Source organism: Myodes glareolus, chromosome 13, assembly GCF_982192425.1.
Source record: "Myodes glareolus chromosome 13, mMyoGla1.1, whole genome shotgun sequence".
In the NCBI taxonomy this organism is placed as follows: Eukaryota; Metazoa; Chordata; class Mammalia; order Rodentia; family Cricetidae; genus Myodes; species Myodes glareolus.
This window is the reverse complement of record NC_142038.1, coordinates 26,518,455-26,534,700: the sequence shown is the minus strand read 5'-3', so window position 1 is coordinate 26,534,700 and position 16,246 is coordinate 26,518,455. Positions and strand designations below refer to the sequence as shown.

Here is a 16,246-nt window from a genome sequence, read left to right as displayed (position 1 = left end):
ATGGTTGGGCGGTGTCAAAGCCAAGGCCTCACGAATGCTGAGCAAGCACTCTGCTACTGAACTACATCACCAGCCCCAGTCTACTGATCTTTATAGTTACAGAAAAAGCAAGGCACAATTCTCTATATGAAGCCAGAAGCAGAGAAAGCACCAGATTAACCTTTGAAGAACTCCATCCTTCCCCCAACGCCCCCCTCCACCCTGCTCAGGGGTTGGGGTGGAGGGGGGAGTTCAGGGATGAGTTTGGACCACTCTCTACCATCCAAGGACTCGCCTCCTGGGCAAGACAGATTCATCACACGACTCCTGTATCCTTACATAAAGAGAAAGGCCAATCCCTCCATGGGCCGTCAAGAGCTTCCTTTCTTCCGATGGCTCAACCTGTTTCCATTTTTTTCTACCTGATTGACAGGTAGCCCAGGGCTCTACTGACGGCAATGTCAGGGTAAATGTCGTGTCAATCATACGCTCTGCTGCTGGGAGGTGCGGCGATGGTCTGGAAAGAAATTCTGACCTGGAACCCACACCAAACAGTCCATCCCAACGCTGATATTTTCTGATCTTGCCTTCTCTTTAGGTAGCTGGTGGTAAATGTTTTACTGTAGGCTGTGCCTTTGGGGGGTTGGTAATGGAAGACGGAAAGGAAAGAAGGCTGAGTTCTCTGCTATATAGTCCTTCTCTCAGACATCTTGGCTTCTAGTGAGAAAACCAAGTCAGAAGTGGATTGGAGTCTGAATTTTTATTTCTTCTTGAAAAACAGTAACAAAAAAAGAAAAAAAAACCCCAAGAAACAAACAAAAAAAACCACCAACCCTCGCCCCCCAACACTGACCTGAATTTCCTTCCCTTTTCTTAATTTCTCCCTTAAAAAACAAAAAAAGGTAGCCTCTAAGAGGATCCTTAGGCAGACGGTAGGTCACCTGGACCCACGCAGGGGACATCTGCTCAATACACCGTGGCAGAGAGAGCGGAGCAGCCCATGAATGTGGCCTAGTTAGCCCCGTGCTGCTGAGATGGGCTCCATCTTCAGTGTGGGGCCGAGTTCCTGGACTCTCTCTGGAACCCTCACAGTTCAGTCTTGACCTTGTGGATTAAGTCCTTTTGGTCAATCTTGTCCAGGTCCTGGTACCAGCGGTTGTAAGCCAGTAAGGCCACATTCTTAGCAGCTACGGCCATCATCTCCACAGAGCTGGCCGCCCACTCCAAGGCATTGAGGTAGAAGAGCTGGTCATGGAGCGCGAACTTCGGGAGGCTGCGGCGGGAGCCGTAGAGGGGGTGGGCCTGCCACTCCGCCGTCTGGACTGAGTAGTAGGAACGGAAGAGGGTCTTCAGCTCAGTCCGGAAGAGGGGCTTCGGGGACTGCACTCGCCACACTGCTGCCTCCTGGGGCTGCTTCCGCCGGAAGCTGGCTGAGATGTTGACTGGACAGATGTTATCCAGGGTGCAGAAGAAGCTGGGGAAATCTGTGGTGAGTATGTTGGCGAAGGGGAAAAGCTTAGGGTCAGGGAAGCCAAAGTAGGAAGAGTTGAGGTAGCCGTGGACCAGGGAGACCACAGTGGGCTGGAAAGTGCCCTGAATGTCATCGATGGGTGGAGTAAAGCCTTCAAAGGTGATGTTGTTGCTGCTGTTGTCCAGGTGCAGGGGTGCGGCAATGACCACGATGTCGTAGAACTCAGAGTTGTTGCCCCTGTCACTCTCATACCCCACTTGGTACAGGGCTTTCCCTTCTAGTAGGAGAGAGAACACAAACGTCCACTTATTCCTTCGCTCCAACCCACTGACTTTCCTTCCATCCAGGACCCAGCACTGGGGGTGCAGAGAGACTCTGGCGTCAGGGGCAGCTCGGCTGTCCCTTCTTTCCATATTGATGCCGCTGCTGGGTGAGCACTGGTTTGGATGTTAGAAGGCCTAAGGCTATCTCTGGTTCTGTTGCTGACTGGTTGAGGTAAGGATGCCACTCAAATTATCAGAGATCAAAGGAATAGTAGCTACATGGAGGAAGCTTCCTGGCCCTGGCGCGAAGAGCGGCAGCGCCCTCTAGTGGTCGGTGGGCCTTTCCCTGATTTTTCTGAAAAATACTCAGCAGGAACACTCTGCTTGAGGTACAGAAGAGGAGGAGGGCTGGCTAGGAATGGCAGGGGCATAACTCCTGTGTGCTTCACTCACCTGTAGTGTGCAGGGTCACAGAGGTCACTGTGGCTTGGATCACACTGGCCTTGGCGAGCTTCAGCAAACCGGAACAAACCTGCTTGTTGCCCCCTTCCACGGACCACAGGTTGCCCTGAGCCCCAGCTAGTGACATGGCTCCTGGGAATGGGAGGGAGGAAGGAGAGATCTTGGGCTTTCCCGCCAAGACAAGGCTCCTCCCAACCACGAACCAGGGCAACCCGCTTTAATATAGTGTGATTTTAAAAGTTAAAAAAGAAAAAAAATGATGGGGTAATGGCAATAAGCCAGAAAAATGGTTTTCATAGGACCCAGCTTGTTCTGAGTATGTGGGCAAGGTAGACAGGCAGGCTGAGGGCTGTGCACTTACCAGCAAAGGCAGGCATTGATGCCGACTGGCCATAGCTGGCCCGGAGGACAGCAGAGACAACATCGTCAATAAAGCGCTGCGTGACTCCCACCTGGAGAAGGGACTCGGCCACCGAACGCTGGGTCATGTTGACAAAGGTGGCCTCCCCCAGGGAGTAGAGCAGTTCTTCTACACCCGAGAAGGCATAGCCATGAGCCTGGTACTTGTAGATCCTAGGAGACACGTGGGACTGGAGGGCTTTGTGCATGAGGCCCTAGAGGTCTACCCCTTTATCCCTTTGGCCTGTTCCGTGGCTACAGTACGCTTGTCTGTACCTCCTCACTGGTAGCCAGGGACTGTGCAGAGACACAAATAATCCAGGATTTCAAAGGATTTGGCTTCCTCATGTGGCTAGATGCCAATTATATTACACTTCCTGCCCAAGGTGCTGACATGTTTCTGAACGTGAGTGACTAGCTTCTAGTCTGTCCTGGCTTCAAGTCCAAGCTGGGTCTGATGGCAATAGCCTCAGACCACTACTGTCTTCACTGCTGACTTGATCTGGCAGTGCTCTCACTTGCCCAGAGTTCCTGTCTTGTCTCTACTATTCTTTCCAGCCCCAGAGCTAGCACAGATGGGAGCTACCTGCTGATATATTCTGGATTAGCTTGTCTGGGAACTGCTGCCTTCTCTGGGCTTGATTTTCAACTGCGCTACTAGACAGCAGTGCCCAGGGTGTGGACAGGGACGTGGGGCTGGAAGAAGACAGGGACGTGGGACTGGAAGACAGGGACGCGGGACTGGAAGACAGGGATGTGTGGCTGGAAGAAGACAGGGACGTGTGGCTGGAAGAAGACAGGGACGTGTGGCTGGAAGAAGACAGGGACGTGGGGCTGGAAGAAGACAGGGACGTGGGGCTGGAAGAAGACAGGGACGTGGGGCTGGAAGAAGACAGGGACGTATGCTGGAAGAAGACAGGGACGTGGGGCTGGAAGAAGGCAGGGATGTGGGCTGGAAGAAGACAGGGACGTGGGGCTGGAAGAAGACTGGCTGGACTTACTACAGCAGGAAACGGTCAGCATGGCAGGGCTACTTAAAACCGACAAGAGGGCAAAGAAATGGAGAAAAGGGGGGCTGACTGTGACTGTATATGCGATGGAAATCGTGCAACCCCAGGACTTTGGATGGCGAGACAGGAATATTAGGAGTTTGAAGCCAGTCTGGACCCCATAGTGAGACTGTGTCAAACGAAGTCAGAAGAAAGGTTTTAAAAACAAAGCTGGGGGGCGCTGGAGAGATGGCTCAACAGTTAAGAGCACTGCCTGCTCTTCCAAAGGTCCTGAGTTCAATTCCCAGCAACCACATGGTGGCTCACAACCATCTGTAATGAGATCTGGTGCCCTCTTCTGGCCTGTAGGCATACATGCAGACAGAATACTGAGAATATTGTACACATAATAAATAAATTTAATAAATAAAAAAAAGCTGGGCGGTGGGGAGAAGGGCTGTGAACAGTGTTACGAACATGACGTGACTGGGGCACTTACACACTCACAGCAACGGCAGCTGCCTACAGAGAGAAGCACCAGAAGGAGCCCTATAAACATCCAGTCACGGATGGTGAGCAGCTCAAGGGGCCCCGACTCACCCAAGGAAGCTAAAGGCAGTCAAGGGCTGCTGGAGAAGAGGAAGCCATTGTCTTCACTGGTGAGTTACCCATGTTCCAGAGGCCCGCACCACACCAATACCCACATGAGCAGCCCTGGTTAAGTGGTGGAGAGCCAAGCAAGCACAACCAAAGACGTGACAGTGGGACGGGGCCTCGGTGGGAGAGGAAGAAGCACAGGAGAGGGAGGATGACTGTGACCAGAATGCATTACATCCATGTACAAAATTATCCAGGAATAAGTTTAAGAGGAAAGAAGAAGAAGGAGGAAGAAGAAGGAGGGGGAAGAAGAAGGAGGAGAAAAAAAAGGAGGGGGAGGAAGAAGAAGAAGGAGGGGAAAGAGGAGGAAGGAGGAGGAGGGAGAGGAGGAGAAAGGGGAAGAAGGAGGAGGAGGAGAAAGAAGAAGGAGAAAGGGGAAGAAGGAGGAGGAGGGAGAGGAGAAAAAGAAAAAGAAGAGGAGGAGGAGGAAGAAGAGGAAAGGGAAGTATGGAGGAGACATTGAGGGACATCTGGAGAATGTAAGGAAGAAGCGTCACCTTGTATGGCCTGATCATAGAACGGGAAGGGAGTGGAGAGCGGAAGAAAGTAGAGAAGGGTGTCATGTGACCACACCTGGACATTTGACACTGAGGGGAGTCTGTGATGGGGCTAGAGGGGCAGACAACTTCTGCTCAGGGTTCCAGGAAGCAGGAGGGGGCAGGGGGATACAGAGGAGGAGTGGCTGCTCGGCATTGTCAGTACAGAGCAGGCGCAGACCACGAGTCCTCTGTATCTGGAGGTGACAGGGAGGGGCTGGCACTCAAGAGGAAAGAGGAGAAAAGAGAATATTCACAGGTTGAGCTGCGGTTCTCAACCTGTGAGGTAGGATGACCCTTTCACAGGGGCTGCATATCAGATATTTACAATTCATAACAGTACCAAAATTACAGTTATGAAATAGCAACAAAATAACTTTATGGTTGGGGGTCACCACAGCATGAAGAACTGAAAGGGTCACAGCATTAGAGAGGCTGAGAATCACCATTCTATTTTTTTCGAGACAGAGTTTCTCTGTAGTTTTGGAGCCTGTCCTGGACCTAGCTCTTATAGACCAGTGTGGCCTGGAACTCACAGAAATTCAGCTGCCTCTGCCTCCTGAGTGCTGGGATTAAAGGCGTGAGGCACAACCACCCGGCTTGAGAATTACCATTCTAGAGGGACAAAGTAGGGGCAGAAAGCTTGCAAATAGGTGACCCCAGGCTGCATCTGGCCTGCATAAATGTTTCATTTGGTTCACAAAGTCAATTGGTGATAAACACTGAAAAGCTGGAAAATTTCATGACATGTTTCCTTGTGGCTAGTCAGTTGTCTGCTTCTGGCTGCCTCCCTCAGAGGGTCTTACTCTTCGGGCTACCCCACCCCACTGTTCTCTTCCACCCAGGGGCCTTGCTCACCCCACTTTAGCCTTTGTAAGTGACTGAGTTTGCAACTCATGCTTCGGTGGTTTGGTGAGAGGAAGGAACGAGGAGTAGTGTCGCAAAGCCAGGGGCCCTGTCCCACACACTCCTCAGGCTGGGGCTTCCCTGAGCCTGCACTGAGTTGTGCAGGGTCCTTGCGTCTGCCTTCACCACTCTTGCACAATTTCCAATCCATCAGTTCCCTCCTGAGAGCTTCCCTGGCCTCCTAGCATTGCTCTGCAGCTCCGCCCAGCCCTACCTCATGAACTTCTCCATGACTTCCTCCACCCACATCTGCAGCCTCAGGAAGCTGATGCCGTAGTGCCACCAGAGGCGGAAGAGGTTCAGCAGGTACCAGTCGGTTTCCTCCAGCACGAAATGCTCCCCGCCGAAGATGGCGCTCCTGCCCACCACCTCACGCCGCTGTCTCAGCCCTGCGGAGACCAGCAGCCCCTCAGCTCCCCTTCATGGCCCTCAGGAGGCCCAACAGTGCCTTGAGCTTTTGCATTGGGACCTTCCTGATGCAAAGGGCTGGAACTATTTTGTTCCTTTGTGCTTCCTGTTTATAAGTAGCATGCTAATGAATACACCGAGAAAACCATTTGCTCTTCCTAGTGAGTAAGAAAATGAAAACCATGTACCATTTTGTACTTTCTTCAACAGGGACCTGCTCAGCCAAGAGTGAGGGAAATGCTACCATTCCAGAATGTCTAAAGGCTCACAGGGCAGGGCTGGCTTTGCTATGGATCCCTGAACTCACATTAGCTCCTTCTAGCTTCTCAGCATTCTACACTCCAAAGAACACTCCACTCATGAACATGTATGTGGCCATGATTTAGTCTCTTCCACCCCGACACAACACATACAACATCCTGCATCCTGAACAGTCTCCTATGTACTTACATGGCTTTGTGTTTCACTCCAAGTACAGAGAGGGTGGGCAGGAAGGACATTTCAAAATCCTGCTCTGGCAAACCCTGCCGTGACAAATGAGCCTGCATGTATGCACTTTGTGTATCTACAAGACGCGATCCTGCAGGACAACTTCAGAGGACTGGAACTTCTTCAGCAGACAGCATGCGTATTTGGAGTTTAGAGGATGCTGACTTTGAGCCCCAACTTCATCACTTTAGCATCTCAGCTGAAGGGTATTAAGGATTTGAGTTCCAGTCTTTTAAGAGGGAGATCGACTCTCATCCTAAAGGCTGGCTGGGTTTGAGGTCATGTCCCCATACCACTTGCTAGAGTATCAAGTGTCTGGTGGGCAATGTAGATAAAGGATGTAGGATGTGGATGCTGATATGATGACAATAACTAAGAGGCAGTACACTGAAAGGGAGAGACTGGCCTGGGAGTCAAACCTGAGTTCTAATCCCGGCTCTGCAACTAACTCACTGTGTACCTCAGGCAAGTTCTTTCCCCTCTCTGGTCTCAGCTGCTCCATCTGTAAAATGAGGAGATGGAGCTAAATGACTACATGACCGCAAGGGACCTGGGGGAGTCTGGGAAGGGCCTGAGGCACCGAGCACTAGACCCCAATGCCGGACACTCACCCAGCAGCTTGATGAAGTCCTGCATGTGGAGGCTCAATGAGTGGAAGGAGGCTGCTCCGCTCTCGTAGTTCTGCTTGTTGACGGAGATGGTGGCCAGGCGGCCCCCCACAGCCCCTTTCTCATAGACGACAATTTGTACTCGGGGTCCAAAGTGTTGCTGAAGGAAATGGGCCACGGCAGAGCCCCCAATCCCAGCTCCAATAACAGCTGTCGGCAAGCCCGAACAAGGCAGGGAGGGAGAGACGGCACAACAGGAGAGAGGCTGGTTAGTAAGGCACTACCCTGTGCACAGTGGACGCTCCTGGCACATGCACCTAGCAGGCTCATGGAATTTCAAAGGGGGAATCCACAGCCCGAGTTTTCAGATGCTCTAAACGGAACAATCAAAGACTGGTCCTCCGACTGCACCTACTGCCATCCTCATCCAAGGAAGACCCCACCGGCAAGAGAGAAGGAAAGAGTCTCAAAATTTAGAGAATGCTCTTAAAAAAGAATAAACTGAGCAGGGCGGTGGTGGTTCACACCTTTAATCCCAGTTCTCAGGAGGCAGAGTCGAGCAGATCTCTGAGTTCTAGGCCAGTCTGGTGTATATAGAGAGTTCCGGGACAGCCAGGGATATACAGAGAAACCCTGTCTCAAAAACCAAACTAAACAGAGAAAGGGGGGTGGCGAGGAGAGAAAGAAATATAAATTGGGCCAATAGATGGCTCATGTAAAAGTTTGCTGCCAGCCTGTTGACCCAAATTTGATCCCTAGAACCTGGAATGAGAGAACCAATTCCTGCAAGTTGTCCCCATCTTCACGAGTCATGGCATGCACGCTGCCCCTCTCTATATGTCAGTCAATGTTAAAGAAAATAGAGAATAAATTTAGATTCTTATAAATTCAGGATTAATCGGTGAAAACAGTTACTGACCAAGCACTTCTGTTAGTGGGCTGAAAAAACATTTCTTAACTCAGGATCAACAAGCTACAGCCCACAGGCCAAAATCGCACACCTTTAAACCCAGCACTCGGGAGGCAGAGGCAGGTGGATCTCTGTGAGTTTGAGGCCAGCCTGGTCTACAAGAGCTAGTTCCAGGACAGGTTTCAAAGCTTCAAAGAAACCCTGTCTTGAAAAACAACAACAACAACAACAAAAACCCCCCAAAAAAAACAAAAAAAAGAATTTTTTTTTTAAAGACAAGACCTCCCTACGTAACCAGGCTGGCCTTGAACTCATAGAGATCCCCCTGTCTCTGCCTCTTGCCCAGCAGGCTTTCTTTTGTCTTTTAAGGTAGTGTTTCACCATACTGCTTAGGCTAGCCTTGAACTCCTAGGCTCAAGTGATTCTTCCTTTCAGCCTCCTGGTGCTGCTGACAGCTGCCAACAAAGCCACACCCTTTCTTTCACGTACTGTCAGTAGGAAACTACTGTGAAATGGCCTGGAATACCCAAAATATTTACTTGTTGGCCCTTTACAGGCCTTTTGGTCAAAGTCCAACCTACCACCTGGTGCTGCTGGGAACCACTGTCTAGACAGACAGTAGTCAACAAACAGTCCCGAGGGAGAATGAACCAGTTATGAAACCCTTGGGCTGGGCTATTGCCTTGCCGGCAGTTCTGTCTGCCCAACATCTGAAACACGGCTTTCCTTCCACTGACAGTCCAGGATTCCCCTCCAGCCAGGCGAGAAGATAAAGACTTCTCCAGTCCCCAGGTGCTACAGTTAGCCCAGTTTGCCACCTTCTAAGGAGAGGCCGGTGTCCCCCATGCATGTTCCAGCAGCTCCCCCTGCCTTTGCCACACCATATTCAAATGGCTTGAGGACACAGAGGAAGCAGGGTTATGCTGTCCCCAGACCCTGGCCGATAATAAAGTCCAGAAACATCTATTGCACGGTGAACTAACCAACTCCTTTTTCTCAGTACTTAAGAGTTATTTCCAGGAATACCCTTCATTTTCTTCTTATCCACTCTGCTCTCTTTCCCTCCTCTTCCTCTGGATAGAGTCCCAAATTACCTATTTTCTCCAAAGAAACAGACATGTCAAGGGCTGGAAGTGCCATGTTCAACCCCCACTCCCCCCGGTTATAAGTAAGATGTCCTATCACTGTGAGCAGGTTTATTGAACAAACCTAACAGATACTGCTCTTTGTCCTATAAGATGTGCCAAGGCTCAGAGATGAACCAAGAGGGGGTTGGGTTTCCAGGAACCTAAGCAGCCGATGGGTAGAGAGACTCATGCACAATCAGCTAAAACGATCCATAATCAAGTAGGACATAGGCTTTTAGGGATCCTGAGAAGGCAGCAACAGATACAGGCTTTGCAAAGAGAAAGCATCTGAGCAGGACCCTAGAGAAAATCTGCATGTCAGCGAGAGGAGAAAGAAGGGCACCGAGGGGGATTCTAAAGGGTCCTAGGACCACTCAGAAGCATGGAGACAGGATCCTGCTGGAGCCTAAGGACTATGACCTTTAATGGGAGGCCCTGTCCTCCTCTCTAGGTACAGCCCAAACCACCAAGGGGGTTGAAGGTGTTTAAGAAGCTAAAGGGCAGCTTGTCATCGATCGGGAAGATGGGTGAGGTATGTCTGGGGACAAGCTGGAAGGAGGCAGGTTGTAAGCTACGGAACTGCCATTTGGTTCTGTTGCGGTGAGTCCTTGCTGCCCATCCCCGGGAAAAACTACTGCACATCCTTGGTTCCTAAACCTGCCTAACTCATTATCCTTCCAAGCTTGCTCCGAAGTCAACCTCCATTAGGCCTTCTCTTAATACCGTAGCCCCCAGGATTCTCTCTTGTGTAGACTCTTAGTCACAAATCAATTTCCAGTATGCTCTGGCCAGCCTTAACCCTCTGTGGCCTGTTGTAGTTTTCTTACACGGTACTGGCCCTGGCAAATCCACATCATCTCAGATGTCCCAAGGCACTCCTGTCAATTGGGGCTCACAGGGGCAGCCTAGTGGAATTATTACTCTGTCCTCCCACATATTGGAACTCAGCATTTCTGGTTGTGGGAATTCATGTGCAAAGAGATTTGAGAAACTTCGAGCCATGCAGAGTTAAAACAAAAGGCAGAAAAAAAAAGTTGTGAACAAACCAACCAGTGACAATAACTACACATGGTGTATTAAGGGAGGTATCCTGGTGCCTGCAATTTATTTGGAAATGCAGCAAAATATGAACAGTGCAAAGAACAGAATGAATGCGTGGTGGGCACAAGGGTAAGACTGTAAAATTCTTTCAACTTTGCTGTATGTCTGAAGAACTTCGGAATAAAATGTTGGGGAACCACACAAATAATAATAGTTAATAAAAAAATGACTGCCATTAAGAGTTCTCCATACTGGGCTGTGGAGCTGTGCAGTAGAACGCTTGTCTAAGCAAGCCTGAGGGTGAAAAAAGTTCCACACTCATCCGACTCAGCAAATCCACCCCCAGCAATCTATTTATTGTTCTGTCCCGTGGAAGGAACTACCTTCTACAGACCGGAAGTTCTCGTTAGATGTTACTTCTAGGAAGCCTTCTTAGAGCCCGCAGAACCTGCCAAACGCCCTCCAGACACAGAACTTTCTCATCCTAATCAAGGGCCTGGCGTCCTGAAGGAACCACAGTCATAGCCTGCTGTAACACACAGGGCGCTCAGCCGACCCCTGCAAAGGCCACCGCCCAGCTCCTGTCACCCGAGAGCTTCTCAAGAAGTAAATATTCCGTGACCGTGCACCTTGCGGACAGCTGTCAGTGGCTATTCTTGCCCGGGCCTTCTCCCTCCCAGGCGGCCCCCTCCTCATGCCCACGCCACCCTCCCCATCAGCACCTCCCCTGTGCACGCTTCTTCCGCGCCCACCAGCCCCTAGCCATTGCACCCAGCTCCTCTCGGGAGCAGCCCTCCCCTGCCCCAGGTCAGCTGCAAACCCTCTTCCCGCCCGTCCTCCTCAGCGAGCACTCCATCACATCCTTCCCGCACCGATTTTTCCGGGCGGGGCGTCTCCGCCTGCAGTAGCGGTGGTGAGAAGCATGGCCAGTATGGCGAGCAGCGGGACAGCGCGGGCCATGGCGGGTGGTGACCGGGCTGCACGCTGCGGAACCCCGCTTGCGGTTGGCGCTCGACTGCGCGCCCCGCCCTGGCGCCCCACTGGCCGTCCGGCCTAGCTGCCTGGTTGGTCCCAGCCTTTCATTGGTCGAGCAACCGTCCCTCTGCAGTACGAGGTCTCCATTAGCTACATCTGTCTCAGGGAGGGCTCAGCCATTGGCAGCGCCTCTGTCCCGCCTCCTTGGATGCGGGTTCTTCATTGGCTGGCTCATTCTGCTCAGGCGCAGGTGTGCACGTCTTTGGAGCTCAACATCAGGACCAGGGCCCAGTTGCTGGGAGATGCACAGAAGGGAGTTTAACCACGCTTATTAGCTTCGTGATGTGCCTTCTTGGTAGCTGTTTCCAGGGGGCACAATAATATAGGCCTTTCTTGTTTGTGATGATCACGTGAGATAATGGAGGGGAAATCCCTTTGAGGGGCTTGTTAGTCCCTAAAGAGCTGTGAATTGCTGACCAAGCTGGTGATCTGCACGATTAGATGAGCTTCTTCGTGCAAGTGCCGAAACACGCACTTCTGCGTTGGAGCCTTCGTTTTTGCTTCCAGTTTCGACATCATCTTCCCCCTGCCTTCTACCATCTCTCCCTTCCTTTATTTTTATTTAGGCATCTGTTTACTTATTTAGATACTAGGTCTCATGTAGTTTTGGCTGGCTTGGAGGATAGTGGAGGATGATTTTGAATTCTTGATCCTCCTGCCTCCACCTCTCAAATGCTAGGATTATAGGCTTGCCCATATTTTTGGAGATATTACAGGGTCTCTCTTGGTAACCCAGGCTGGTTACCAGGCTTTCTGTTGCTAGGATTACAGGTCTGAAGCTTCTTATCTAAAAACTGATGAGTTTGCCTGCACGTCTGTATGTGCGCTGTGTGCAGTCTGCTGTCCTCCAATGTCAGAAGTAGGCATTGGATCCCCTAGAGCCTGGTTCACACCCATGTGTGGATACTGGGAACTGAACCAGGGTCCCTGATGTGCAAGAGCAACAATTGTTCTTAACTACCGGACCATTTCTTCATCTTCTCTTCCTTATTTTAAACAAGCATTTACTTATCATTTTGTGTCAGGTATTCTTATGGGCTGACCACTTACAGTGTTGTTTTATCATATTTACTTTAAAATTCATCTTGGCTCTCCACTTTGTAACACTGGAATTTTTTTGTGATTGTTGAATCTAGAACTGTGCATTTTCTACTAATTTTATTATTAATTATTATTATAATTGGTTTTTTGAGACAGAGTTTCTTGGTATAACAGTCCTGGGTGTTCTGGAACTCAATTTTGTAGACCAGGTTATCCTCAGACTCACTGAGATTTGCCTCCTCTGCCTCACATGTGCTGGGATTAGTGTGGGCCACCCACTGCCCAGCCTCCCCGCTAGTTCTTCTAACTCTACCAGCCTGTTGATCATGCATGAGATCATCAGGTTCAAAATTGCTGGTAAGAGGAAAAACAAGCAAGCACACAAGTAAAACCATTACAATTAGGGGTACAGAGGTGCAAAATAATTAGCTGGGGCTGGGAATGAGGTGAGCGAACCATATCACTTATCTGCTGCTATATAATGAACCACCCCAAAACCAAAGTCATACTCTTTTGATTCATCCACAAATGTACAGGGTAGTCCCACTTGCATGATGGCCCACTGGTGGACAAGATGGTATTGGCCCAGCTATTTTTAAGGGTTGGTCCAGAAACCCAAAGTGTGACTTTCACCATATCATATGGGCCAAACAATTGCAAAGCAATGAGACTCAAAAATGAATTCAGGAACTAACTCTCCATGTATCTTAAAAAAAAAAACCCACTGGGGTCATTTTAAAGATTTGTTAACATGTATGTGTGTGCCTGAGTATATGTGCATCATGTGTGCACTGCCCTTGGAAGCCAGGGGAAGGCATTGGTTCTCCTAAATTGGAGTTACAGGCAGTCGTGAGCCACCTGGTATGGGTGATGGCAACAGAACCTTGGTCCTCTGGAGAGGCTGCAAGAGCTCTTAACCTCTGAACTATCTCCAGCTCCACTGGGATCATTTAAAAACCATGGCAGTGAACTTGAGAACATGGGCCAAGGCTGGGTAGGATGGGAATAAGAATATACTTATTGACACTCTGGGAATACAGGAAACAATGGCTTATGGAGTCAAAAGTAAAAGTACAGTATGCAGATAGACATGGAAGGATGAAGATGCAGGGCCAAATCCCAGGAAAGCTTAAATCTAAAGATGGCCATTTGGCAAGGAAGCTGGTTCATGGAAGTCAACTGAGAGGCTGAGGCAGGCAGTTAGAAATTGATAGAATATACAGAAGATGAAAGTTGGATCAAGGACAAATGCAGTAGTTTAGTGAATGTGTGTATGGTACATGCTGTGTGTAGGCATGTGCAACACATGCACATATGTGGAAACCAGAGAATAATAGGTGTCTTCCTCTACGTAGGGTCTTTCACTGAACTCAAAGCTCATTTGGGTCAGGCAACCAACCATCAACCTGGGACATGCCTGTCTCTACCATCCTGTGCTGGGGTTCTAGGTACATACATTCTTGCCTGGCTTTTTACATGGGTGCTGGGGACTTGAACTCAGGTCCTCATGCTTGCAGAGAAAGCACTCCTGCCAACTGAGCCCCTTCTCACATCACAAAGGACTGCCAGGAGTGTTATGTGACAAACTTCCCAGGGGAGACAACACACACACCACACACAACCTATTACCCCAGATAGGGAGCCAATAATGGATCAAAATATGAGTATCATCAAAATATGACTTGGTGAACCAGAAGTTTTATTGGGGTTACTTAGAGGAGCAGAAGTGATTTGTAGAGAGCTCCATCACCAAAGCCCACCACAGTACAGATGACAGTTCATCAAAGCCGGGAACCTGGAACTCCACACAGTCTGCAGGCAGCTCAAGTTGGAGGGCGTCCTTTCCTGGTGGCTTACCTGGTCTTTGTTCAAGGCACGTCTCCTGGTCTCTGCTTCTTCCAGGAGGTGAGGGAGGCTTATCTGAGAATCCTCTTTGTAACTTGGCTTGTCTGAGTGTAACTCTCAAAAGTCTTTACTGTTCACATACTCTTGGAGAGGGAGAGACCTAGTGAATCTGATAGTTTCAGGGACTTCCTCTAGCTATCTTGAGTTACTTACTTTCCCTCTTAATAATCAGGATGGAATGTGTCTTAAGCCAATGTTTTATTGCTGTGAAGAGACACCACAGCCACAGCGAGACTTACAAAGGAAAACATTTAATTGAGGGCTTGCTTATAGTTTCAGAGGTTTAGTACATTACGTCATGGCAGGAAGCATGGCGACTCATAGGCAGACATGGTGCTGGAGAGTTAGCTGAGAGTTCTACATCTGGATTGACAGGCAGCAGGAAGAAAGACACTGGCTTGGGCTTCTGAAACCCCAAAGTGCACCCCTAGTGACACACTTTCTCCAGTAAGGTGACATCTACTCCACCAAGGCCACCTGTCCTAAATCGTTTCAAGTAGTGTCACTCTCTATGAGTCTATGGGGCCCATTTTCATTCAAACCACCACAGAATATTTCAATTCTTTGAGGAAACTGCTACACAACAAAGGGCAAAGCAGAATCTCAGTAGTCAATGCAGGCGTGGAAGCAAACAGAAGAAAAGGCAACCAAGCAGGAAGAAATGGGGCTTAGATCTCAGAAAAACAAACAAATCAGGAAGAAACATACAAGATTAACTCAAGGCAGGGCGTGGAAAGCCTGTATGCACACCAGCACTAGGGCTGAGCTTATGACTTGATGGTAGAGCACTCCATGGCCGAGCACAGCAAGGTGGGTGGGAAGCCCTATATGCTGTCCCTAGCGCTAGGAAAACCAAACCAAACCGCCCACACCTGAACTGCTGTTATTTTAATTCAGCTGCTATAAAGGCATTTATATTAACAGCATACATCATCCTATCTTTCCCTATTTGATTTTCCTTTAGCATTTTCTCATTTATCAAGCCTGTTGTCGTGGGTGTGAGCAATCAACAACTCACCAAAGGAAAGGCAGATTTGTTAGCCCAAGCACCAGGACATCAAGTCTTTTGTAAGTTGATCTGTTTCCTTACATGTCAACTGCAAGCCAAGGTGCTTTAAATTTTAAATTTCACTCATCTTTGATGTATGGGCATTTTGCATCCATCCATGTCTGTGTGCCTGGTATCCTCAGAGGGCAGAAGAGGGCATCAGATCCCTTAGGACTGACAGCTGGTTATAAGATACCATGTGAGTACTGAGAATTGAAACGGAATCCTCTGCAAGAGCAGTCAAGACTCTTAACACTGAGCCATGTCTCCAGCCCCCATTATTTTAAGATAGTGTCATTATGTATACTGGGCTGACCTCAGATTGACAGAGATCCTCTTGTCTCTGTTTCTCAAGTGTTATGATCAAGGACATGGGCCACCATGCCCAGCACACCGAGGGCTTTTATGGTAAAGCCATCAAGATGAAAATAATTAAAGGTCTGGACTCAATTTGATCGTTCTTTCAGCCTAAAAGTGTTTATTTCTGTAACAAGGTCAACCAAACAACAGAACAGGAAGGGAAAAATGTATTATGGCTAGTGTTCTGGCTAGACTTACATCAAATCGACCAAGAGCTAGTGCCTTCTGAGGGGAGGGGACCTCGAAGCCTCCATAAAATTCAACTTTAGGCAGGCCTGAAGGGCATTTTTCTAAATTAGTGATTGATGGGAAAGGGCTCAGTCAATTCTAGGTGGTCACCCTGGGTTCTACAAGAAAGCAGACTGAGTAAGCCAGTAAACAGCACTCCTCCATGGCTTCAGCAACAGTTCCTGCCCCCAGGTTCCTGCCCTGACTTCCTTTGATGATGAACGGTGATATACAAGTATAACCAAAACAAGCCATTTCCTCCTCGTTTTACTTTTGGTTGTGGCATTTCATCACACCAACAGGAACCCTAAGACAGTCGGTGTAATGGTGGGGAAGCCTGAGGGAGCAAAGTTCTAAATGAGTATTTTGGTATGGGTACGGCCT

General features: G+C 49.3%; 1 protein-coding gene across 2 annotated transcripts; it reads right to left on the bottom strand.

Annotated features, from left to right (window-relative positions):
* Nucleotides 1-720: 720 nt before the first annotated feature.
* Pcyox1l (prenylcysteine oxidase 1 like) lies at nt 721-11,273 on the bottom strand. Of its 2 annotated transcripts, XM_048419377.3 has the most exons (6): nt 11,118-11,273; nt 7,171-7,377; nt 5,877-6,051; nt 2,537-2,748; nt 2,167-2,307; nt 721-1,727 (listed from the first exon to the last, which is right to left on the bottom strand). In XM_048419377.3, the coding sequence occupies exons 1-6, from the start codon at nt 11,203-11,205 to the stop codon at nt 1,066-1,068; spliced, it is 1,485 nt and encodes a 494-aa protein (XP_048275334.3). In that variant the 5' UTR covers nt 11,206-11,273; the 3' UTR covers nt 721-1,065. The 2 variants fall into 2 exon arrangements, with proteins under 2 accessions (XP_048275334.3, XP_085555932.2); XM_085699806.2 differs by lacking the exons at nt 5,877-6,051; nt 11,118-11,273 and having other exon boundaries at nt 7,171-7,307.
* Between the last annotated feature and the right edge of the window lie 4,973 nt (nt 11,274-16,246).

What these genes read in the sequence shown, in the direction of transcription:
- Pcyox1l (XM_048419377.3), bottom strand. Translation starts at nt 11,205, where the DNA reads ATGGCCCGCGCTGTCCCGCTGCTCGCCATACTGGCCATGCTTCTCACC. An exon ending in GGACTTCATCAAGCTGCTGG is followed by an intron (nt 6,052 to 7,170) that starts GTGAGTGTCCGG and finishes TGGTCTCCGCAG; the next exon opens with GGCTGAGACAGCGGCGTGAG. An exon ending in TGTGACCCTGCACACTACAG is followed by an intron (nt 1,728 to 2,166) that starts GTGAGTGAAGCA and finishes CTCTCCTACTAG; the next exon opens with AAGGGAAAGCCCTGTACCAA.